The sequence below is a fragment of the Rhinopithecus bieti genome, unplaced genomic scaffold (assembly GCF_001698545.2).
Source record: "Rhinopithecus bieti isolate Rb0 unplaced genomic scaffold, ASM169854v2 scaffold_19840, whole genome shotgun sequence".
NCBI lineage: Eukaryota > Metazoa > Chordata > Mammalia > Primates > Cercopithecidae > Rhinopithecus > Rhinopithecus bieti.
This window is the reverse complement of record NW_016809771.1, coordinates 1,690,786-1,702,300: the sequence shown is the minus strand read 5'-3', so window position 1 is coordinate 1,702,300 and position 11,515 is coordinate 1,690,786. Positions and strand designations below refer to the sequence as shown.

The following is an 11,515-nucleotide window of genomic DNA, read 5'->3' as shown; positions in this document are numbered from 1 at the left end:
ATAAGGACTCGCAAACCCTGAAAGAGTACAAAAAGAGCATAGAAGAACTATATTATATTCCTGCACTTACAGGAATGGTCAGCTCAAGAGATGTATCCAGTTCCAAGTGGCTGTGAGCTTTATTTTCTGAACTTGCTACCAGAAGTTAAAAGAAATTCTATATGACTGCTTTTGATGGAAACACAAATTGATCGATGTAAATGAAATACATAAAGCAGTTGGTGTCTTATTCATTCCCACAATTATAAATTAAATTAAAAGATCAAAAGTTATAGACTTCGGGGATCTTCTTTTCACTGATGAGCCCATGGACTTTGTCTTCTCTAGTACTAATAACTGTGTTGACCTATTTTTTCCTGTCTAATTCTGTATATGCTAAAACTAGGTGGTTACAAACAAAACCCAGAAATACAATTTACATTCTAATGAAATGACTTTAAAATTATTCCACTTTTTACTGTGGCTTTACCTGTTGTCCCACAATGCAGGTTTCTACGGGCCTCTGCTTAGAATGACTCTCTCAATGTAGATGACAGCCAGAGTTGAATGGGGAATCCAGAAACCGGGCATTCTGGTTCTTGATGCAATCTATATGCCAATCTACTTCGTTAGTTCTTCTTTATTTACAGTTTGGTAAAGAATATGAGTGGAGATGTTCTGGGCACACTTGTACACATGTCCAAACTGCTTTGAAAAAGGAAGGGCAAGAGAGAGTGGTATCCAAGTTGGAATCAGGCAGGCATTTCAGATTTCAAGAGACAAACTGGAAAGGGAACATCTGTTAGATCCCCTGGGTTTGAAGGCAGTCTGTGTAAGTTTTCATATCTCTGAACGTGTGCACACAGTGGAGAGGGTGGAGCCTTCCATCCTCAAATCTGAAAAGATTGAGAGATTTTGGAGGACACAGATGTGCCAAAGGTCAGAGGGATCAATATACAGGCCCTACCACGGAAAGGGGGAAAAGGTTCAAATAGAAAACTGCTGAAGAAGGGAAGCCACTGAGCGGTAAGGAGTTTCTGAATAATTAAAAAGTTAAGAATAAGCAAACTCAGTTGCCATGGGGGAAGGAAGTCGGGTGGGGGATAAAAAAAGCAGTTGATGTGGTAATTAAGAATTTGGTGGGAGCCTGGGCAGGTCACCTCCTTTCTCAGATCAGAGCCCCATCAGAAATTCTTTCAAGTGTCCTTCTGCGTCGCCAAAGATGACAACAGCAAATCAATAAGTGCTTGAAATGAAAGGAGATGTTGACTAGCCCCCAGGCTACAGATTTCCCGCCGCCAGCCTTTTCTGAACTCCTATAGCGTGCCTTTGCACTGCCTCTCTTAAGAAGAGCTACCTTTTATTCCTATTCTCAGGACGAAGGTAAGTGCTCAGTTAGCATATCTATTAAATGTGGGCTCTGGTTCCAGCTCTTCGATTGCGCGGAAAGCTCACTGCAATAGCTCGCCCAGCCTGCCGGAGGGGCAGACAAAAAGAGGAAGCTTGGCCTGGCGGCTTGCGGGGCCACGCACCTCCAAGGGCTGCCCCGGAGTCTTCCAGAGTTTAACGCTCCTGAGTTAGAACTGTAAGGTCCCAGTCCGAGCAAAGGGCCTGAGCCACCGTAGCCTTGGGAGCGCTCCTTCCACTTGAATGCACTCACAAACAAGCACAAAATCTTTTTAACAACAGAAGAGAAAGACCCCTGCTCCATAATTAAAGCTAGGAATCACCGGAAACTCCGTTTTGAGTTCCAGATATTGGTCTGTTACCTTTCTAATCTTCATCCCTCCTGGAATATGTCTTGATTTAACAATCTTTGCAGCGCCCAGCATTTCCCGGACGTTTTAATTGGGTAATTCATTAGTGAGTCAATACAGACATTTATATATTCTTTTAGCTCAAGTGGTTAAGTACTAATTTCGAAATGATTATAAAACACTGGAATCGGCAACGCATAGTAATTTTAATTTATATGCAAATCAATTGGTTCATCTTAAATGCCTTTTTAAAAAAAAAACAATTATTGTATTGTAGCATCGGAGGCATGGATCAAACCTCTAGAATAGACAATTCGGAAACAAGACCTGGACTAGGAAGACAATTTAGAACAGCCAACAAATCAATAATGTTTGAGGCAGTTAAACATCGCTAGCCATTGGTATTTACATACTCGCTTGTTGTCAGATAAGGAGCTGGGGAAATTGCTTGCCAGGGTTGATATCATAATCCAGAGTGAAGAAAGTAAATGGTAGCGCACAGCCCGTCACAGCGGGCTCTGAAATAATACTGTACCTTTCCCAAATCCTGACTCTTGGATGAGAGGGAGTTGGCGGAGGTCACCCCATATTTGTCCACGGTTTTGCCCCACTTTGATCACGCAATTGTTGTCCTCCCTGAGCTTTCCAATTAGATTCCCGTTCTAACAGTTCTATCACTTGCCTCAACATATTGTGGGGAGGAGTGTAAATGAGATTCTCACTAAAAATTATCTGAACCCACTTAGCCAGCACTGTTGCACCTAAGCTTAGTTTTGTGGGCTGTTTTTAATTCCCTGTGCCACCCACACATTAAAATCAGATCATCGAAATGTCTGTAGGAAAGGGTGAAGGAAATGGTCCAATGCTCTAGTTTACTGGAAGACTATTATCTTTAGACATAGTTCAAGATTTTGAGGAAATAAAAAGGATATACTCTTTGACGGGGAAAAAAAGTTTTAATATTCTAGAATGATGGGATTACTCCCAGGGATTACCAGAGGATCCGCACTGGAGTTGTTTATGTAAAAGTGTAACATCCTTGAAATTCACAGATACGTAAGGTTAGTGTTTTCCTTCCCCAGGCTCCCAGTCCAGGCGATCTTGCCCTAAAGGAGCTTGTACCTTTGATGCTACAATCTTGTTTACATCTGCAGGGCAGAGAATTGCTTGCTTTGCTTGGACGCTCCCTCCACCCGCTTCTAATTTGAAGTAATCGAAATCTAAATACAGTCGCCACGGCCCACTCTTCCTTTACTGCTCTGACAAGGGAAAAACCTGAAATCCACGTCTTAAATCAGCTCGGTGGTTTGTAGCCCCACAGTACCCTGCTTCTACGATTGCATGCCTAATGTATTCCCTGGTGATTCTGGGCATTAATTAGTTGTTTAATAGGAGTATGACTAAAAATGTAAAAGAAGGATTAGGAGCGTGAAACGTATGTCCAGCTCCTTCCACACACTCGAGGAGGGAATGAGAATCATTCTGTATCTTCTATTTCTCCAGGAGCCATTTGCATTTCCCACCAGCTGCTCACTTCAGCTGCACTGGCGCTGGGCGAGGCGAGGACCCAAAAGCTCAGTGCAGTGTCTGCGGCGGCCGGGACTGGGGTTAACCAGCCCCTGGCGGGCGAGAGTCCAGACAGAAGGGGGGGCGAGGGGAACGTGAGCTTCCCAAGCCCCTTCCTCTCAGCCCTGGTTTGCAAACCTCTGAAACCTGAAAGAGGGGAGGGAGTTGCACGCGCATATCTGTGCGTCTTTCCACCGCAACTCCCTTCCCTCTCCCTGTGTCTCTACGTGGGTCTCTGAATCTTTCTGTCTTTGGTTTTCTCATTCTCTTCCAACTTTTCCGTAAGATTGCCTTTCCTCGCCACCAGCTGAAGGCGAGGTCGTTCTGCTACGAGCGCCTCTTAATCTCTACAAAATGAAAAGAAAAAAAAGAGAGGGTTATGTTAGCCCATTACTCAGAGGAGTGGGGAGGCTGCAAAAATCGTCGATGGGCAGAGGTGAAAATGTCTTTCTCGGACTGCATTTTCCGGTGTCCTGTAATTAGAGTTCAGCTGTGGGACTTGTTGAATAAATTTGATTTTCTTGCCTCGGTGAGATTTCAAAAACCAAAAATAGAAATTCTCAGAGTCAGAGAGGAAATACAATTAAACAGCACGTGGGCATTTTCCCCCTCATTTCTCTCCCATTAAATAACACTGCTTTGAGTTTCCACTGGGTAAAGAGAGAAAGTTTGAGTTTTCACGGATGTTACGTGGAGGTTAGAAATGGCTTAAAATGTAGATCTCTCATCGGTTTTCTTCGTGGCTGAAGAGGCTAACCCTTTCCATAAAATGAGTCCATCTGTCGACTGTTAGCTATTTCAAAGTGAAGGGATTTAGCACTCAAAACAAATTGAGCAAGTTTGTTTGCCTGTTTTTACTGCTAACTCAAATGAATTCAAAACACGGAGTAATTCAAGAAAACAGATAACATGTTCCAGACAGCCCCCGAAAGTAGGGAAAGCCAGCACCTATATAGTGACTAGGGTTAGTTTTAAGCACCAGGCTTTTTAAAATGTGTCTATTTTATGCACATTCTCCTGAGTCATTATATATTCCTAAAATTGTGACTATTGATATATTGATGTAGGAAGAGCGATACAACTTTTAGAGAGAGCTTTATTCTCAATTAGGGACCAAAGAGAGGTATTTTTAATAGAGGGCCTGAGTTTTGCTCCCAAGCAGGAATTAATATTAGTGGGAAAACCTGAATCCAGGAGCAATGGCTGTGTTCTGACACTTTCCAAAAACATACATTAACAGGATGCCCTTGAGATTGAAAAAACATTGTCCCATATGCCTGGCAGAAGCCTTCACACCTGGTCCTCCAGGCGAATTATATTTATAGTCCTTCCACTCAAAGGCAGGATAGAGCCAAAATATCCTGCTTACTACCGAAATACACGTCTTTGCTCAAGTCAAGAAATCAGAAAATCAGGGTTCAGAAGTAAGGCACACTTTTCGGATGAGAATATCCCCTGTAATTTCACATACTCTTTGCTTTACAGGAGCAAATGTGGAGTTGAGGGAAACTCTCTCCCCACCCCACTTCCATCCCGTGCAATTTAATACCATCCTCGCCAGGAACCTTAACCTCGTCATTTTAAAAAATGAGATATCCGTGACCCAGGGTGAACTTGTTGAATGTAGGTACAGCAGAGGAAATTCTAGACTCTATAAGCATCTGAGCCTTGTCCAGCGCAAACCCTTCGTGAACACCGGTCAGTGCGTGGCCGTGCCCACCTGCGCGCCGACACTCTCAGCGTGCCTAGTCCACCCGCCTTGACCTCGGGCGCGGTGTCCCGCTAAGCTGGGCCCAGAGTCCCGGCCTTACCCAGCTGACAAGCCTAGCTCGCTCGCTTAGGTTGTGGCCCTCCCACCCTCTCCCACTAGCTCACTCCATTCTTCAGATTTCTCCTCACTCATCCTCTCCCATCCCCACCGCGCCCACCTCCACTCCCGCCCTCTATCGGTCCCTCACTTTCCTCCCGCCGCAGTCCTTCTTTGCTGTGACCTCTTTCCTCAACTCTGCAGGCCTGAGAGAAGGTCACACACGCACGCTCACACCCACACTCCACGAGCCTCTTCCCAAATAAACCCATGCACATTGTCCTTTGTTCCGTCTCTTTGGCCACTTTCCCTGTCGCTTCCTCCCAGCCCGTCCTGATTTTGCTCCCCAGAAGTGCTTTTCTGTCTCCCCGCTGCCCTGGCGCTCCCCCTCTGATTTATTAGGGCTGCCAGCTTGGCGCAGATTCCTTTTTCTTCTCCATCCCATCCTCCCTTCTGGTCCTCCTTTCCACAGTGGGAGTCCGTGCTCCTGCTCCTCCGTTGGCTCCTAAGTGCCCCGCCCGGTCCCCTCTCCTTTCGCTTTCCCGGCTCCGGCTCCCGACTCTTCGGCCCGCCGGCCTCTGCTTCCCTCCCCTGCCTTATTTCTCGTCGCCCCTGCTCGCTCCCCCCGGCGCTCGCCCGGGCGCTGTGCTCGCTCCTGTATCGCCAGCCGCTCAGCGGGGCTCGGCCGGCCGCCCGCGCGCCACTGTGCAGTGGAGTTTGGTGGAATCTCTGCTGACGTCACGTCACTCCCCACACGGAGCAGGAGCAGAGGGAAGAGAGAGGGATGAGAGGGAGGGAGGGGAGAGAGAGTGCGAGACCGAGCGAGAAAGCTGGAGAGGAGCAGAAAGAAACTGCCAGTGGCGGCTAGATTTCGAAGGCCCCTGCGCACCCGTGGACTCCTTAGAAACTTGGCAACCTCAGGAGCCCTGCAGTCCTCTGAGGCCCGGCTTTCGGGCGCTTGCCGTGCAGCCGGAGCCTCGGCTCGCTGGAAATTGTCCCGGGAAGCAGTGGGACGCGGAGACAGCAGCTCTCTCCCGGTAGCCGGTAAGTGGAGGCCATCTATCCCGCAGGGATGTGAGATAATGCGAGTCTGGAAATTTGTTCCACTTCGGAGAATCTTCACCGTAGGTGATTTGTGGCTTTTGGTGCTGCGTTTCGCCCAAGGTAACGCAGTTGGCAAACAGACCTTGCAAAGCCCTGTTCCTTTCGTCCCCCGCCACAGACACTAACAATCTACCGGGTGCTGAAATCGAGTGGGAAGCCCGACCATGGCTGGCATTTAAAATGAGGTATCTTCCCTTAAATCTCGGTGCCAACACTGCAGGAACAAATCCTGGGGCCAAGGATTAGCATTCTCAAGATAAAGGGCTGGGTACAAAGTTTCAGCTACTGGAAGATTAGCCCCTTTCCCATTGTTATCCATTGGGAAAAAAAAAAAAAAGAAAAGAAAAAGATTCCATCTTAACTGGCAGTTAGTGACCTCTCAGGCCCAAGCGAATTACCTGGGAGCCAGGCCTGGATGCCAAGCTTGCACCATTTCTTTGGATTATAACTCCTTTAAACTGATCACCAGTCAACTCCAATCTCGAACTTCAGAAGATACATTTTAAATGGATGCAGAGAATTATTTTCCACACTGGAGATTAAGAAAAAAATGTCGATTCTAAACCTCAAAATATGTTCTTCTTCCCAGTTTAATCCACTTTAGCTCTTCTTAAGCAATTTAGAAATCAAACTATCATAAGGGTGGCTGTGATTTTTTTACTCTTTTTGTGTGAGTATTGTCTTACTAAACTAAACGGAGAAAACTTTTACTACTATAAATTTAAATATCAGAATTCATACATTCTAAAATATTTTTGTGAAAAATTAATCTGATTTAGAGAAATTTCCTTGCATTCTTTTTAGTCCATCAATCAAAACTAAAGATGCTTTTATCACACAAAATATCATTTTGGCAGAAATCCATCTAAAATTCAAATGCCAATAATATCAAGAAAACAAAGCACATAAGCAAAATAAATTGAAGATTTTTGTTGATGTAACATGATCATACAAGATTTCAACAATCAAACTTTCCCTAAAAAATTAAATAGATATTTCATTTATGGATGTTTTACTTTAACTCAGCAAAATCACACTTCAATTATTTAGGTGCTTTGTTCCTTAAGTTAAGCGTGTTTGTCTTCAAATGTTCCTAAAGCACTTATATTAATTGGTTATAAAGAACGCGTACACATGGTAAAATACGTAACTGAATTGAGCAGTATTTTAATTTCCTTAAATAATTACTACAAATTAATTTACTGGCTAATTTCACAATTTAGTTCATTTAAAACACATGCTCCTGTGCTGTTTATTTTTAAACTTTCCATTAAAGATTTTGTTATGGGGTAACAAAGTGAATGAAAAGGGAGGAGATGTGAAAGGATTTGGGATTATTCGAACTGTATTTTTCCTGCACTTTCATTCTTGCAGCAGTCATCAGAAATTATTTTTAAGCAAATTATTTTATTTCTTAGGGCTTGCCTGCCTGCTTTGCCATGGTTCCGCGTCCTCCATTAGCCGTGTAGTGCTTTTTGTGTGCTCACAATATAAGTTGGCCCAAACAAGATTCCTTGGCATATACATTCCAACCAGAACATGAACTTTGGGAGTGAGAACTACCTCCCATCAGGAAAAGTCTCCCATCTCAATTTGTGAGATTAGCCATTGAAGTCAGTCCCAAAGTCTGGCAGCCAAATTTCTCAGAGAAGACTTGCCTTGATAGGGCAAGTTTAAGGATCAGCAGGCGGGAGTTGGGGTCTCTTTTAAAAAATTATTTTCCCCAGTTATTTAGACTCCGTTCTTCTAGTAGGCCTGGTCATTAAATGAAGCATAAAAATGCAGGTCTCAAGGCTCATTTTGACTGCAAAATAAATCTCCAAGTCACAAGGACATGTAGGAGTGAGTTAAGGAACACGCCTTGACCTTCTTTTCAGTCCTTAGAGTGGAGCTCTATGAGTTCTTGAAGATTTGTTTTGTATTGCTTTGTTTGGTCTTCAGCACTGAAGCAGGGGGGAGTGGGGGGAAGAATGTGTAATAATTGACTGACTTTATACTGAGCAACCCAATCTTTTTCTTTTGTATATTTCATTCTTTAAAAAATAAATAAATAAAAACTATTTGCAGTTACCATCTGCAGTGCTCCGGCTACCAGCTAATAATGCAGCCAGTTCAGACATATAAAAAAAAAAAGATTATCGAAATGATGATGACATGCAAATTTCCTCTGAAATTATCATAAGTAAACATTTGAAGTCTGGACTAATAAAATCCCATCTGTGTTACTTCATATCGAGTTAGTAGAAAGCTGTGATAATGAATTTTGTAATATCTCACGAACAGACATCTCAATCAGGGACTAATCCTGTGATTTTACTGCAGAATCACTAAATCTGGAGCCGCCAAACTGCTACTTCTGGGCCCACAGGCCCACAAGGATCGAATCGGCAGAGTCCCGGCCCGCGTTCTCGCTAGCGGGTGGGGGAACCTCCTGGCGGTCCCCACCCTGGATCCCCACGCCACAGCGCCAGGCGGCCCCGCCTGTAGGCAGCAACCTTGGCCAGAGGCTCCCAGGGATCCACTCCCTTCAGGAGAGGCCGAGACGCAGGGAAACGCGACTCAGGTCACAGGCAGGCCCACAGCTCCCTGCCCCGCCTCTGTGCCTCCGCCAACCCAACAATGCCTCCTCCCACCCCAATCCCCGCACCCGCGCGAAGTGGGCCCTGCGGTCGCCGGCGTACCCTGGTTAGCGTGGAGAGAGGCAGGCGCTGAGATCGAAGGGGCCTAGGGAGCACTGGACCTTCTTTTCTTCTGTCTTTAAAGCAACCGCGGCTCTTCTACCCACCGGGTGGAGCCCCTCGAGACCCACCTCTCCCGACTTGCCTATGGCAAATAAGGGGGAGTGCGTTAAATGCTTGGCTCGCTGCGTTGTGGTTGAAAACGTGAAAAAGATTTGGCTTGCCCGGGAGAGAAAGGGGGAGAACTGGGTAGCAGTTATACCAGAGCTCTTTCTCCGTCCTCGTCGGGCAGTAAACCCTCCAAGAACGTTTGCCCTGCTCTCCTCAGTCTCGCTCAGTCCACCCGGTGTCTCTCTGCGATCTTAAATCATACTTTAGGGTAAATAAATGGCCGGGTTAGTATCTCTGGGAGAAAGTGTGGCTAAATATGGAAAAGCGGCTCCTGACGGATGAGAGGCCCGAAGTCTGCTCGCTCCTGGAACAACTTAGGCCAAGAGCCCGTGCGTTTCAGAATTACAGAAAACCGAGGGAAACTGCTGTCTAGGATAGGGGCACGTTGGCTCTGACTTTGTACAAATGTTTGCTGAGCTCCGACTAATGGACAAGCACTGAAGGGTGGTCTTTGCATACAGCTTCCCAAAGAGAAAAGTCCTCTCCACCCACCCACTCCCCCTGCCATCGCGTTCAGATGGGTTCTTAACCCCGGCACCGAGATTCTTGAAAGTAGGTCCACAGCCTCTCCAGCACACTGTGGTTTTAGAGTCCTCTAACCTCTGGGCCCTTTTGCGGCAACTCTGGAGGGAGATCCCCTCTTGATAAAATCTAGATGTCATGGTCCCGAGGCTAGGCTGGAGACGCTGCTGCACAGACAGAGGCTGTCAGGTCGGAAAAACACGCCTGAAGTCTAGCACACAGTAGGCGCCTAACAGCTAGCGTAACGGGTAGTCCCATCTGAGCCCTGCGCACTCGATGGTCGCCGCTTCTTACAGCCTTCCTTCTCTTCTGTTTTGCAGATAACGGGGAATGGAGACCAACTGCCGCAAACTGGTGTCGACGTGTGTGCAATTAGGTAAGAGCCCCCTTCTCCTGCCCGGGTCATCAGACGGGAGGCCGCGCCACGTGAGGGCGGCAAGAGGGCACCGGCCCTGCGGTGAGGCCCCAGCGAGGGGCGCTTCCCCGAGGGGCCAGCCTGGGCAGGAAGGAAATCAGAACCAAATCGCCAGTGACCTCTCTCTGTGGCGGGGCGGTGGACAAGGAAGCAGCGGCGCGCTGTATACCGAAGCCCCCCATCCTACTCCTCCCGGCTGGAATCGCGGGCAGCCGGGGAGGCGCAGAGAGAGTACGCCATCCTGCCCCGGGTTGCCAGAGGGTCCGGGGGACGGGGTGCCGTCCGCTCTTTCCTCTAACTGGGTCTTTGCTCTTTGTCCCTCTTTCTCCTCCGGCCTGCTTCGCCCCTCCCCCTCCTCCCGTCCCCGGCTCCTTTCGGCCACGGTCCGGGGCTCCTCTCTCCGCACGTGGGGCGGGCGCGCGCGTGGCCCAGGCGTGCAGCCGGCGGCCGTTGAATGTCTCTTCTCCAAAGACTCCGAAATCAAAAAGGTCGAGTTCACGGACTCTCCTGAGAGCCGAAAAGAGGCAGCCAGCAGCAAGCTCTTCCCGCGGCAGCATCCTGGCGCCAATGGTAAGGCCGGGAGGGAAGCGCAGGCCGCGCGCTGGGCACCCGCCTCTGGGACTCTGGGCCTCGGGCGAAGCGCAAGGAGGCGAGGCCGCCAGACCTGGCGCGCCTGCTGCTTGAATTTAGACACTCGGCCTCTGGGTGGGACGGGAAGCAGCCGTCTCAGGGACGTTAATTCCTTTCCCCAAATTATACTGCACTCCTGAGACCCAACACCTCCCTCTCGCTCTCTCCCTGTGGTCTGATCCCCTCGCACTCTCCAGCAAACCTCGGCGCCTTGGCTGGCGTGGAAAAGTGGTCCAACAGCGACCTCTGTCGCTCGTCATATCCCACTGCGCCCAACACCACCAGGGCCTACTCAACCCCTCAGGCTCTCAGCCACGCCCCACCCAGACTTGTGGGTGCGCGGTTTATCCCGGGAGGCAAACACGGGAAACTTGAGTTGGCGAAGCTTTGCTTTGGCTGGTTGAGGGAGGGGAGGCGGGCTGACAATATTCCTGCAGAGCTGGAGGGCAGCCACTGTGCTTAGCAGCCCAGGGTAGAATGGAGGTTTGCCCCTGTCGACGCGAACCTGCCTGAAGTACTGGTTGCCAGGCCTTGGGTTTTGGCGATATCGTTGCTTGATTGGCTGGTTTCACTCTTGAGGGATCGAGGGACATTGCCAGAGGAGGTCTGCAGGCTTAAATAAAAAGTTAAAAAAGTCTCCAACCTATGCCACAGGCCTTTCCTGAATTGAAACTTGTCCTGTAGGGGTGTGTGTGTGTGCGTGTGTGTGTGTGTGTGTGTGTGTAAGGGATGGAGGAGGGAAGATGTCTTTCTTTTCAAATACATGGGGGGGAACCTCAAATTTACTGTTCCTCTATTTTCCTGGCTCCGTAGTGAGTAAGTGCATAGCCTTAGGAGGCTGTTGACCTTTGATAATGTGAGCAGATAAAGCCCCCCCCCCCCCCCC

At 48.0% G+C, this 11,515-nt stretch overlaps 1 protein-coding gene across 2 annotated transcripts in view; it reads left to right on the top strand.

Moving 5' to 3' along the window:
• The first annotated feature begins 802 nt into the window (after positions 1-802).
• The window catches only part of PITX2 (paired like homeodomain 2), a 25,062-nt gene continuing 14,349 nt past the window's right edge, over positions 803-11,515 (top strand). Inside the window, exons 1-4 of one of the 2 annotated variants that reach the window (XM_017890439.1) lie at positions 803-1,005; positions 4,788-6,153; positions 9,905-9,960; positions 10,432-10,569. In XM_017890439.1, the coding sequence (XP_017745928.1) occupies positions 9,915-9,960; positions 10,432-10,569 (184 nt within the window). In that variant the 5' untranslated portion in view covers positions 803-1,005; positions 4,788-6,153; positions 9,905-9,914. The remainder of the gene's footprint in view (positions 1,006-4,787; positions 6,154-9,904; positions 9,961-10,431; positions 10,570-11,515) is intronic. The other variant, XM_017890440.1, reaches the window with a different exon arrangement.